Raw genomic sequence first — 12,147 nt, forward strand, 5'->3', positions numbered from 1 at the left:
ATACTGTTGATTGGCTAGGAATTTTGAGTTTTAATTGATTAGTTTAGCATACTGGATGGAGAAATGGAATTTGATACACAGGGCTTAGTTCTAAAATTTGGAAAGGGAGGTGCCCATCTTTGAATTCTTGGCTTAGGAAGTATTTCAAAATGTTGCGTGTCTATCACTAGCCTATGCCAGAAATATTTTCAGCCATACAATATTTTATAACCTTGTTTCTTAAAACTTTCAACCATTCACTATATGGAAATATTTCTTGCACATAATCTAAATCTTATTTTTGCAGTCTGTTCTAACAGTAAGGAATGGTGCCATTCTTGTAATAATTTTTCAAAAACAAAAAAAGAGCTTTTTTGGCCCCCATTTCCCTTCATACTTCACAAGCAGTTCAGCTGTTAGAAAGCTTATAAAACATATTTCCCTAGGAAACAGGTTTAACTTCAAATTTGAAAGTATTTTTGGGGCTGGCACAGTGGCTCACTTGGTTAATCCTCCACCTGTGGCGCCGGCATCCCATATGGGCACCGGATTTTAGTCCCTGTTGCTCCTCTTCCAGTCCAGCTCTCTGCTGTGGAGCGGGAAGGTAGTGGAGGATGGCCCAGGTGCTTGGGCCCTGCACCCACATGGGAGACCAGGAAGAAGCACCTGGCTCCTGGCTTCGGATCGGTGCAGCGCCGGCCGTGGCGGCCATTTGAGGAGTGAACCAATGGAAGGAAGACCTTTCTCTCTGTCTCTCTCTCTCACTATCTATAACTCTATCTGTCAAATAAGTAAAAATAAATAAATAAAAGCATTTTTGTTAATCTCATAACTAGTAGAAAAATTTAAAAGAAAACCCATCTTTTAATGAACAGTAAATTTTCTAAAACTGTTAATGTTGACTAATAATTTTCAGAACTATTTAAATCAAATGGTTGATTAGGGCAAAGTTTATTTTTGTATGAATATATACATATATATATGCCAGAAAATTCTGTAGATTTTCAAGATGCACTCTCATCATCTCTACAAGATGATTGAAAGTGACTTTTTGAAACCATCTTTTAAACGGCTCCTTCCAATATGAGTACTGCTGAGATTTCTGGCTCCTCCCTTCCAGCTCTTCAGCAGCTTTCAGCGGCGCCGGAATCCAGAGCTATACTCTGTGTGATAATTCCAGCCCCAGGGAATAGCTTCGGAAATAAGAGCTGTAGGGTTCTTCGTGAATAAATAAGCCAAGAAGGGAAAGGGGATGCCGCAACTTGGAGAAACGGTTTACAAGTCGTCCTTCAGCAGAGAAACAAGTTCTTAAATGGAAATGAAGAAAGAAAACACCTGAAAGCGGAAAACAGCAATAGAGCCAAAAATTTCCAACAGGTAAGAAAGTGGGAAACAAACCTCTAAAATGCTAACACAAACAAAAAACCCTTAAGATTTGCAAATGACCTTTTCAAATGTGCATCTCATGTTAAAAAAGCAAGTCTTTAAAATTTGTGAAGATCATTAAAAAGTGGAATTTCAGTGTTTTGGGGCCTAATTACTTCTGTTATGTTTTCACTTATGTGATCTGAAATCCCTACAGCTTTATAATTTTAAGAAAATTATCAAAAAACACCCCAAATCTATTAGCACAGTGGGGTTTTGATTACTTTTATCTGTTAGTAAATAAATTTTAAAAGATTGTATAATTATTTTCACTGGCAGAGTGGAGCTCTCCTTTCTTGATGCATTTGATTCAATGTTATTTTAAAGAACTGAAGACCTCAACATCCCTAAAATGGCAAATTCAGTTTTTAACCCTCAAAGACAATTAAAGCCAATTCAGATGATCTGTGTTGGCCTGATTTTAAGAGTGGCTTTGGGAAATGTGTATATTTTTCCACTAATACTTTCTATGGGCTTAGGAAATGGTCAAATTTGTTTGTTTGAGAAACAAACAAAAACCAAATAAAGCATATACAACAACAAAAACACAAAGTATACATAATAAAAGAATGAATGTATCAAATGTAACCTTCAAGTCTTCTAAGACAGCATATACTTCTGTAATAGACATAAAATTTTATTTTTTGGAATGGGTGACTAGTTGAATGGAATAAAGAGGTATGATGTTGAATAACCAGGCCAACTACACTTTTTAATAAGGCTGTGAGAGATGAGTTACTTGTTTCTTTGATGCTGTTTTCAAAATGTAGTACTTGGTTCTCAGGGTAAGCTCTCTAATGTGTCTTTTCTGAAATTCTAGTTTTATTTGCACTAATGGAGCAAAAATTATGCATCTGATTTATTTTTTAAAATGAAATAAGAAAAAAGGAAAATGACCAAATATATATAAACCAGAAATATTCTTTTGTATACAGTTTAGAAAGCAGAAGTTCTAGTCCTGATTTTGCTACTGACTATGCAACCATGAGCAAATCACTGAATCTTGGTTCCCATCTTTGTAAAATCAGAATTAAAGTATCACTCCTATCTTGAGCACAGGGCTGCTGTAAAGATCAAGACAGACCACCTTGTCAGCACATGAATTAATTAATTAACTAGGCAGTACTTTGAAAATCATACAGCTCTAAACTAGTGTAACATTTTATTTGTATTAGCACAAGCATAGAATCTATATTCCTGGAGATTTAGAGTCCGGGGGACGTTTGCAGTGTGATCCTGTCCTATTTTGGGCCCTCATATACATACTTGGGAGGTAAGAAGTGTGCAAAACTTCACATTGTCCAAGGCCACATACTCTGAAGTTACATTAGATATTTTTTTAAACATAAAAGAAATTTTAAACTGTTCTACTCACCTGCTTTTAAATTAGGAACAAGAAATCCAGATCTTTATTCAAAAAACATCTAACAGGAGGCAGCAGAAAATAGTGGGAAGAACATAGAACTCTGGGAGCCAGGAGACTTAGGTTCTGGTTGCTGTTCTGCCAGTAACTAAAATCTATCAAACAAGAGGAGTGTATTAGAAGACCTTTAGAGTCTCTTCCAGGTTAAAGCAGCACAGTACCAAATAATCTAAAATACGCTTTAATATCTCTATGTTATGGACAATCAAAGGAAGACAGAGTAGAGAATAAGACAGTTAGAAAGAAAGAGAAGATAGCCAAAGTAAAGAAGCAAAAGATGGACTCAAGGACAGACACACAAATCTACCCCCACCCTTTCCCACCATCCCCCTCCGCCAAAAAACCATATGAATAAAAAGACAAGACTAAAGGCACACACTAACAAAATGACATTCAGATTAAAAAATAACTACGCACACAGACACTTTGGAAGAGTAAGGCTCTTATTTTGTTCATCTTGAAACTTTTAAACACAAAACATCAATAATATAATATACTTTTGCATTAAAACACATAACTGGAACCAGTTCAAGGCAGGTACCTCACAAGCTAGACACAATCACAATAAAGGTTAAAGATTATCTACTTTTGTAAATGCTACTCATATTTTTTAACAAAATGTCACTTGGTAGTTTGAGATCCTACATCCCTGGGTCATTTCCAACCCAGCAAAGCAAAGATGAAGTTTCCTAAAACAGAAATGTATCCCAAGAATTTTTTATGAATCAGGGCTTTGCTTTCAGATAGCAGGGTTTAACAATCTTAACAGTTACCAATTATGTAAAGTGTAAATCTCAATTTAAAACCCATATTTGGAGATATTCCCATTAACCTTTGTAGAGCATGGAGGGCACTGGATAATGTTAATTCCCTTACTCCCCTTCCATTTCCTCCTAGATGAGGCCCAATCATCCTTCTTCTGGTTCTCCCGGGTTCCAAACCTCTACAAGAATTTATGGCTGCAGAGCTTACTTGTACTTTGTAATAATCAGCTTACAAGAAAGCTGACCCACTGTGGCAGGATGACAATCAATCTCCAGCTACTATGAAAACACCCAGTTCACCAGAAATGGGCAGTACAGGCATCCCACTGTTTATTCCCACCTTATTACCATTCTGCTAGGAACTCCGCAAAAAAACTCTTGAATTCAGATGTCAAGAGAAGATTGTTATTCAAACTAACTTTGTAGGATTCATAGGAAGCATTTCTTTATTGTAGACAGTAAGAGCTAGGAAGAAAAAAAACCTACAAGACAACTGATTTTGTTTGACTTTAGCTAAGGTCTTAGAGCTTTCTGTATTTTAGTTTCTATATGAAATGGAATTATAATAACCCCAGTTCCTTCCCAACAAACTTGGTTTTGGAAAAATAAATAATATAATCAGTATAGAATGGCTGGCATTGTGGCTTAAGCCGCTGCCTACAATGCTGACATGTCATATGAGTGCTAGGTTGTTTGTATCCCAGTTGTTCCACTTTCTGCTAATCTACCTGAGAAGTCAGTGGAAGGTGGCCCAAGTGCTTGGGTGCCTGCCACACATGTGGGAGACCTAGGAGTTCCAGGCTCCAGTGCATGGAAGATCTTTGTCTCTCTTCCTCTGCCTTTCAAATAAATAAATCTTTTTAAAAACATACACACACACACACACACACACACACAAACAAGAAGAAGAAATAGTATAGCAGATAAAAAAAAAAAAAGTACTATTGGTTCTTTGGAGGATAGGGGTTAGATCAATTCAGTCAAAATGTCTGACACAGGGCCAGCGCTGTGGCGTGGGTAAAGCCGCCACCTGCACTGCCAGCATCCCACATGAACACCAGTTCGATTCCCAGCTGCTCCACTTCCCATCCTGCTCTCTGCTATGGCCTGGGAAAGCAGTAGAAGATGGCCCAAGTCCTTGGGTGGATCCATGTAGGAGACCTGGAAGAAGCTCCAGGCTCCTGGCATTGGATCAGCGCAGCTCCTGCTGTTGCAGCCATTTGGGGAGTCAGCCGGCTCATGGAACACCTCTCTCTCACTCTCTCTCTCTCTCTCTCTCTCTCTCTCTCTCTGCTTCTGCCTCTAACTCTGACTTTCAAATAAATACATCTTTAAAAACAATGTCTGACACATTCGAGAATAATAATAGTGAGCACTTCAATTTTCAGTATTTTTTATAAAATGTTTTAAATATATTATTCCAAATTCCATTGGCCTTTGTAACAAAATGTGAAAGTGAAGCCATTCTTCAATTTCATTTAAAAGATGAAGAAATTGAGATCAAAAGAAGGAAAGTGAACTTGCCCAGGACCAAACAGCTAGGTGGCAGTGGGATACATCTCCTGACAGCAAGTCTATTGCTCATTCTAGCATGCCAAACAATCTACATAGTAGTAACTATTTTCTTTTTCCTTTTCAGTCCTTTCCTCTTCCAAGTAGTTTGCTTGGTGGGAGGCCTCTAATTAGCAAGCAAAGCATTTATTGCTCATTTATAGTTCTAGTCTCACAATGTTCCTAAGAAGCTTAAATATGTCTTGAGTTTCTCTGTGGCCAGTATCTGTGAAATCTACATCTGTTAAATGCCTGGATCATCCAAGTCCTAACCATGCCTTCTTTCTGAATAACACTGTTTATAGGCTTTGCTATTTCTCCTTATCACTACATCACATCTAAGCCACAGATAAGTCCCTTGGGTCTTTCTTTATAAAATGAACTGTCTTATCAAAAGTTTCTATCATCTACAATATTTTTATGGTCTTCCTCATTGTGGCATCTGTTGTTGAAACCGTGGCAGACATAAGTATTTTTACAATGATTTCTTTCCAATGAGAATCTGCTAAGCCTTTGAACTCAGGAAGAATGCAACAGGCCAATGTAATTTCAAACAGCAAATAAGAGTCTGTCCTCTTTCATTCCGACTGCTCAGCTTCCTTTAAAAGTATTATTTATGCTGTTTTCCTCAAATTCTTAAATAATAAACCAAGATGAGAAGGCTGGGTTTTTCCCCTTCCATTTGCCCTCTTTCAATGTGTTCTCTTTGGGCCAGAAATCTCAGCACTTAGAACAGCAGGGAGAGCACACCGGATGTACATCCAGGTATGAACAATTCCACTGAATGATCACCTATGCTACGATGAGCCATAGGACTAGGGCCCCCATTTCCCTGGACATTAGAAGAATTTCTGGAGGAAGCAAGAATTGAAGGAATGCTTTCTTTTAAATATTTGTTTTATTCATTTGAAAGAGAGCATTATGGGGTAGGAGGGCAGAAGTAAGGAGGGTGAGGGAGAAAGAGGAAAGGGAGGGAGAGAGAAAGAGAGAGAGAAATGTTACATCTACTGTTTTACTTCCCAAATGACTGCAATGGCCATGGCTGGGCCAGGCCAACGCCAGGAGCTTCATCCTGGTTTCCCACACGGGTACAGAAGCTCAAGCTCTATGGGCCATCTTCCACAGCTTTCCTAGGTGCAGTAAGAGATCAGAAGTGGATCAGAAGTGGAGCAGCCAGGACTTAAACAACACCAGCCCCTGGAAGAATAATTCTAATAAAGTTAATTCTGGGAAATAGCATACTAAGCACTTGCTTTGATGTCCAGAAGCTGAGTAATATATCCAGAATCTACATATACAAGGTATGACTTCAACCTCAGAAAGCAGAAAATGTAAAAAGAGAAGGCGGCCCGCGCCGCGGCTCACTAGGCTAATCCTCGGCCTTGTGGCGACGGCATACCGGGTTCTAGTCCCGGTTGGGGTGCCGGATTCTGTCCCGGTTGCCCCTCTTCCAGGCCAGCTCTCTGCTGTGGCCAGGGAGTGCAGTGGAGGATGGCCCAAGTACTTGGGCCCTGCACCCCACGGGAGACCAGGATAAGTACCTGGCTCCTGCCTTTGGCTCAGCGTGGTGTGCCGGCCGCAGCGCGCCGGCCGTGGTGGCCATTGGAGGGTGAACCAGCGGCAAAGGAAGACCTTTCTCTCTGTCTCTCTCTCTCACTGTCCACTCTGCCTGTCAAAAAAAAAAAAAAAAAAAAAAAAAAGAGGAGAAGGCATATACTAGTGTAGGCTATAGCCTAGCTCTGGGCAGTGAAGCTGGCAAATGTTATTCAACACACATATACTAAGTATCTGCTATGTGCTCTACAATCAGATGAAGGACAAATTTAGCTGCATGATCTTATTTAATCTTCACAATAACTCAGACAGACTTACAGAGACAAAGAGATCCATCTTCTATCTACTAGTTCTCTCCTTAACTGCTTGCAACAGCCAGGGCTGGACCAGGTCAAAGCCAGAAGTCCAGAACTCCATCCAGGTCTCCCGTGTAGGTGGCAACGACTCAAGTATTTAATCCATCATCTGCTACCTCTCAGGATGCATTAGCAAGAAGCTGAATGGGAAGCAGAGGCACTTTCCAATATGGTACGTGGTAGATGAACCACTGCACCAAAATGCCTGCCTAGAAAAAGCTTACTCATCCCATTCCACAAGTTAAAAAAAAAAAAAAAAAAAAAAGATAAGGAAAAAAGACAATTGACTCATATTAAAGTACTTAGGGATATCAGTTCTCCAACTGGAAGCTGTCTTGATCGATCTGTGCTATTACAACAAATTGTACCACAGCCTAGGAAATTCATAAACAGTCTAAATTTATTTCTTACAGGTCTGGAGGCTGGGAAGTACACAATTAAAATGCTGGCAGGTTTAGTGACTGCCTCCAGCATGGCACCTTGTTGCTGCATTCTTCAGAGGAAACAAATGTTGTGTCCTCATGTAGTAGAAGGGACAGAATGTCTCTTCACGTACTTATTTTTTATTTTTTGACAGGCAGAGTGGACAGTGAGAGAGAGAGACAGAGAGAAAGGTCTTCCTTTGCCGTTGGTTCACCCTCCAGTGGCCGCTGCGGTCGGTGCGCTGCGCCCAGTGCACCGCACTGATCCGAAGGCAGGAGCCAGGTGCTTCTCCTGGTCTCCCATGGGGTGTAGGGCCCAAGCACTTGGGCCATCCTCCACTGCACTCCCTGGCCACAGCAGAGAGCTTGCCTGGAAGAGGAGCAACCGGGACAGAATCCGGTGCCCCGACTGGGACTAGAACCCGGTGTGCCGGTGCTGCAAGCCGGAGGATTAGCCTAGTGAGCCGCGGCGCCAGCCTCTTCACGTACTTATTTTAAGGCACAAATCCATTCATGAGGGCATATCTCTCCTGGGCTAATCATCTCCCAAACATCCTACCTCTTAATACTGATGCACTGGAGATTAAGTTAGAACATGAACTTTGGAAGAGATACAGACATTCAAGCCACAGAAGAACTCAATCGTGGCCGGCACTGTGGCTCAATAGGCTAATCCTCCGCCTTGCAGCGCCGGCACACAGGGTTCTAGTCCCGGTCGGGGTGCTGGATTCTGTCCTGGTTGCCCCTCTTCCAGGCAAGCTCTCTGCTGTGGCCAGGGAGTGCAGTGGAGGATGGCCCAGGTGCTTGGGCCCTGCACCCCATGGGAGACCAGGAAAAGCACCTCGCTCCTGCCATCGGCTCAGCGCGGTGTGCCACCCTCAGCGCACCGGCCGCGGCGGCCATTGGAGGATGAACCAACGGCAAAAGGAAGACCTTTCTCTCTGTCTCTCTCTTTCTCACTGTCCACTCTGCCTGTCAAAAAAATAAAAAAAGAACTCAATCGCAAACAGTATTCTAGCCTTCACAGCACAATCCCTACCCTAAGACTTTTATAGTCCATTTGAGCAGGTGGGTGCATGCCCAGATGGTCCTAAAAAAGTGGGGGATGGCAGCTTAGGGGCATGGGAACATGTATTTGGGTTGCCTAATACAGTCAACAGAATGTTGTTATATGCCTACTTCACCAGCTTGACAGATCATACTGACTGGACAAATAAAACACCCTGAGATGAGGGTAAAGGTACAGAGAATCTCTAGATATCTGCCTATATCCTCTCAGAGACATTGTTCTACATACAGAACAGTCCATATTGCTAAGAACCTGCATTAATATTTTGGTTTCTGTTTAATTCTGTTTAATTTTCTAGGGTCTCAAGAGTGCTCAAACCATTCATGTGTTTCCATCAAACCCAGACAGAAACCAGAGAAGATTAAACCCTACTAGTTACTCATTGGAAGCCTCAGAGAAAGGTGCTTCCCAGGAACTGATGGCCAAAATATCCACTCATAATACAAGAGAGTTTAGGAAATTTCTCAGAATCCTGAAATAATGGAAGTTTCCCTCAATGACCCAGCATCTAATAAAACCAGTGCAAAGAGCAACAGCTCAGCATTTTTTTACTTTGAATCCTGTCAATCCCCTTCTCTAGCCTTACTCCTATTACTCATTGCCTATACTGTGGTTTTAATCATGGGCATTTGTGGAAACCTCTCTCTCATCACCATCATCTTTAAGAAGCAGAGAGAAGCTCAGAATGTCACCAACATACTGATTGCCAACCTCTCCCTCTCTGACATCTTGGTGTGTGTCATGTGCATCCCTTTTACTGCTATTTACACTCTGATGGATCGCTGGATATTTGGGAACACCATGTGCAAACTCACCTCCTATGTACAGAGTGTCTCCATCTCTGTGTCTATTTTCTCACTTGTATTAATTGCTATTGAAAGATATCAGCTGATTGTGAACCCCCGTGGCTGGAAGCCAAGTGCATCCCACGCTTACTGGGGCATCATGCTGATTTGGCTCTTCTCCCTTCTGTTGTCCATTCCCTTGTTGCTTTCCTACCACCTCACTGATGAGCCCTTCCGCAACCTCTCTCTCCCCACTGACCTCTACAGTCACCATGTAGTCTGTGTAGAGCACTGGCCCTCCAAGACAAACCAGCTCCTCTATTCCACCTCCTTGATTATGCTCCAGTATTTTGTCCCGCTGGGCTTCATGTTCATCTGCTACCTGAAGATTGTTATCTGCCTCCACAAGAGAAACAGCAAAATAGACAGAAGGAGGGAAAATGAAAGCCGGCTCACTGAGAACAAGAGAATCAACACAATGCTGATCTCCATCGTTGTGACTTTTGCAGCCTGCTGGCTGCCCCTGAACACCTTCAATGTTATCTTTGACTGGTATCATGAGGTGCTGATGAGCTGCCACCATGATCTGGTGTTTGCAATATGCCACTTGGTTGCTATGGTTTCCACATGCATAAACCCTCTCTTTTATGGATTTCTGAACAGAAATTTCCAGAAAGATCTGGTGGTGCTTATTCACCACTGCTTGTGCTTTGCACTTCGGGAAAGATATGAAAATATTGCCATCTCCACTCTGCACACAGATGAATCCAAGGGATCTTTAAGAGTGGCTCATATACCAGCAGGTATATAAAAATTGCTAACACTTAACACTAATGCCCTTCCTCACTGGGACACGGAAAGGTAATGGCAGTGGATAGGACAAGAAACAAAATGAAGGCAGAACCAAGAACATACCAACTTTATACACATTTTGTTTTTGGCTAAGCCTGTCTGTCTGACCCATCCAACCAAAACCTTTTTTTTTTTTAAAGATTTTATTTATTTATTTGACAGGTAGATTTACAGACAGTGAGAGAGAGAGAGACAGACAGACAGACACAGAGACAGAGAGAAAGGTCTTCCTTCCATTGGATCACTTCCCAAATGGCCGCAACACCTAGAGCTGCGTCAATCCGAAGCCAGGAGCTTCTTCCCGGTCTCCCATGCAGGTGCAGGGACCGAGCACTTAGGCCATCCTCCACTGCTTTCCCAGGCCACAGTAAGGAGCTGGATTGGAAGAAAACCAACTGGGACTAGAACTAGCGCCTATTTGGGATGCCGGCGCCGCAGGCGGAGGATTAACCTAGTGCGCCACGGCAGCGGCCCCTTACCACACCTTTTTAAGAGAATAAGTCTAGGCCGGCGCCGCGGCTCACTAGGCTAATCCTCCGCCTAGCGGCGCCGGCACACCGGGTTCTAGTCCCGGTCGGGGCGCCGGATTCTGTCCCGGTTGCTCCTCTTCCAGGCCAGCTCTCTGCTGTGGCCAGGGAGTGCAGTGGAGGATGGCCCAGGTGCTTGGGCCCTGCACCCCATGGGAGACCAGGAAAAGCACCTGGCTCCTGGCTCCTGCCATCGGATCAGCGCGGTGTGCCGGCCGCAGCGCGCCAGCCGCGGCGGCCACTGGAGGGTGAACCAACGGCAAAGGAAGACCTTTCTCTCTGTCTCTCTCTCTCACTGTCCACTCTGCCTGTCAAAAAAAAATAAATAAATAAAAAAAAATAAGAGAATAAGTCTAATAACTCCAACAACCTAGCTGCCATCATTTGTGGTAGAGAACGAGTGTGAGAGTGAAGCAGCAGTGGTGGTTAGAAAACAAAATTCCTATTAGCCAATGGACTATCCATGAGAGTTATTATAAACGATATGCAAAGAAGTATGTACACCTCTTTAGCACTGAAACAGTGCCACTTTCAGGTATCAAAACTGTAATGTTCAACAATGTAACTGTTCAATTAATTAGTCAAGTCAGAACGCCACCATCATAACTTATTAGTTAACAAAATAATTTAGGTTTGCATTAAAGCTGAAGTGATGGTTTTAACCTAATATTTAAACTAGGTATTGTAATTATAATTAATTCCCATGCCTGAGTCACACTCTAGTTTATAACAGTTCATTTTCTTCACTAACAATGCTATTAACATTACTAAAACTGGACACAAACTTATTAGCACTCCAATGTTAGAAGTCACTTTAACATATTAATGGCCAATATACACACAGATTTCATTACAAACTGGCTTTTTATCCCTAATTATGTACATTAAGTAGAGGTCATTATTACTCACTGGGTCCAAGTGACTTCACTAATAATACCTTTATAATTAGTTCCAGATTTTTTTAAATCTCTCATGTATTTTGCAAATGAAACATTGTTAAAAGATCCCCCAGGATGGGCATTTGGTACAGCACTTAAAAGACATCCCTTAGGATGCCTACATCCCTTAATCAGAGTACCTGGGTTGGAGTCCTGGCTCTGCTTCCAATTCCAGCTTGCCAGTAATGTGCATATTTGAAGGCAGCAGGTAATGGCTCCTGTACCTGGGTCCCTGCCACCCAAGAGCGAGACCTGAACTGAGTTGCAACCTCTTGACTTCAGCCTGGCCCAGACCGAGCCATTGTGGACATTTGAGGAGGGAACTGGAGAATGAAAAATAAATCTCTCTCTCATATACATATATATATATATATATATATATATGAATAGATAAGAATACATAAAAGAATCTTCTGAACTGAGAAGGATACTATGCTACTGTTCAAATAGCCACTAGCTCAGCAGCTTTTACTAAATCATGATCAGCTTTGTCACTTACTTA

General features: G+C 42.0%; 2 protein-coding genes across 31 annotated transcripts in view; one reads left to right on the forward strand and one right to left on the reverse strand.

The window, feature by feature from the left end:
- The window catches only part of NPY6R (neuropeptide Y/peptide YY Y6 receptor), a 47,351-nt gene extending 36,966 nt beyond the window's left edge, over positions 1-10,385 (forward strand). For 5 of the 8 annotated variants that reach the window (XM_070074993.1, XM_070074992.1, XM_070074991.1 and 2 more), the window contains 2 exons: positions 1,100-1,356; positions 8,842-10,385. In XM_070074993.1, the coding sequence (XP_069931094.1) occupies positions 9,024-10,139 (1,116 nt within the window). In that variant the 5' untranslated portion in view covers positions 1,100-1,356; positions 8,842-9,023 and the 3' untranslated portion in view covers positions 10,140-10,385. 8 annotated transcript variants of the gene reach the window in all.
- The window catches only part of KLHL3 (kelch like family member 3), a 317,329-nt gene that overhangs the window by 185,136 nt on the left and 120,046 nt on the right, over positions 1-12,147 (reverse strand). For all 23 annotated transcript variants that reach the window (XR_011389740.1, XM_070076153.1, XM_070076145.1 and 20 more), the window contains one exon: positions 2,780-2,922. The gene's annotated coding sequence lies outside the window, so the exon portion shown is untranslated. The remainder of the gene's footprint in view (positions 1-2,779; positions 2,923-12,147) is intronic.

Source organism: Oryctolagus cuniculus, chromosome 6 (genome assembly GCF_964237555.1).
Source record: "Oryctolagus cuniculus chromosome 6, mOryCun1.1, whole genome shotgun sequence".
In the NCBI taxonomy this organism is placed as follows: domain Eukaryota; kingdom Metazoa; phylum Chordata; class Mammalia; order Lagomorpha; family Leporidae; genus Oryctolagus; species Oryctolagus cuniculus.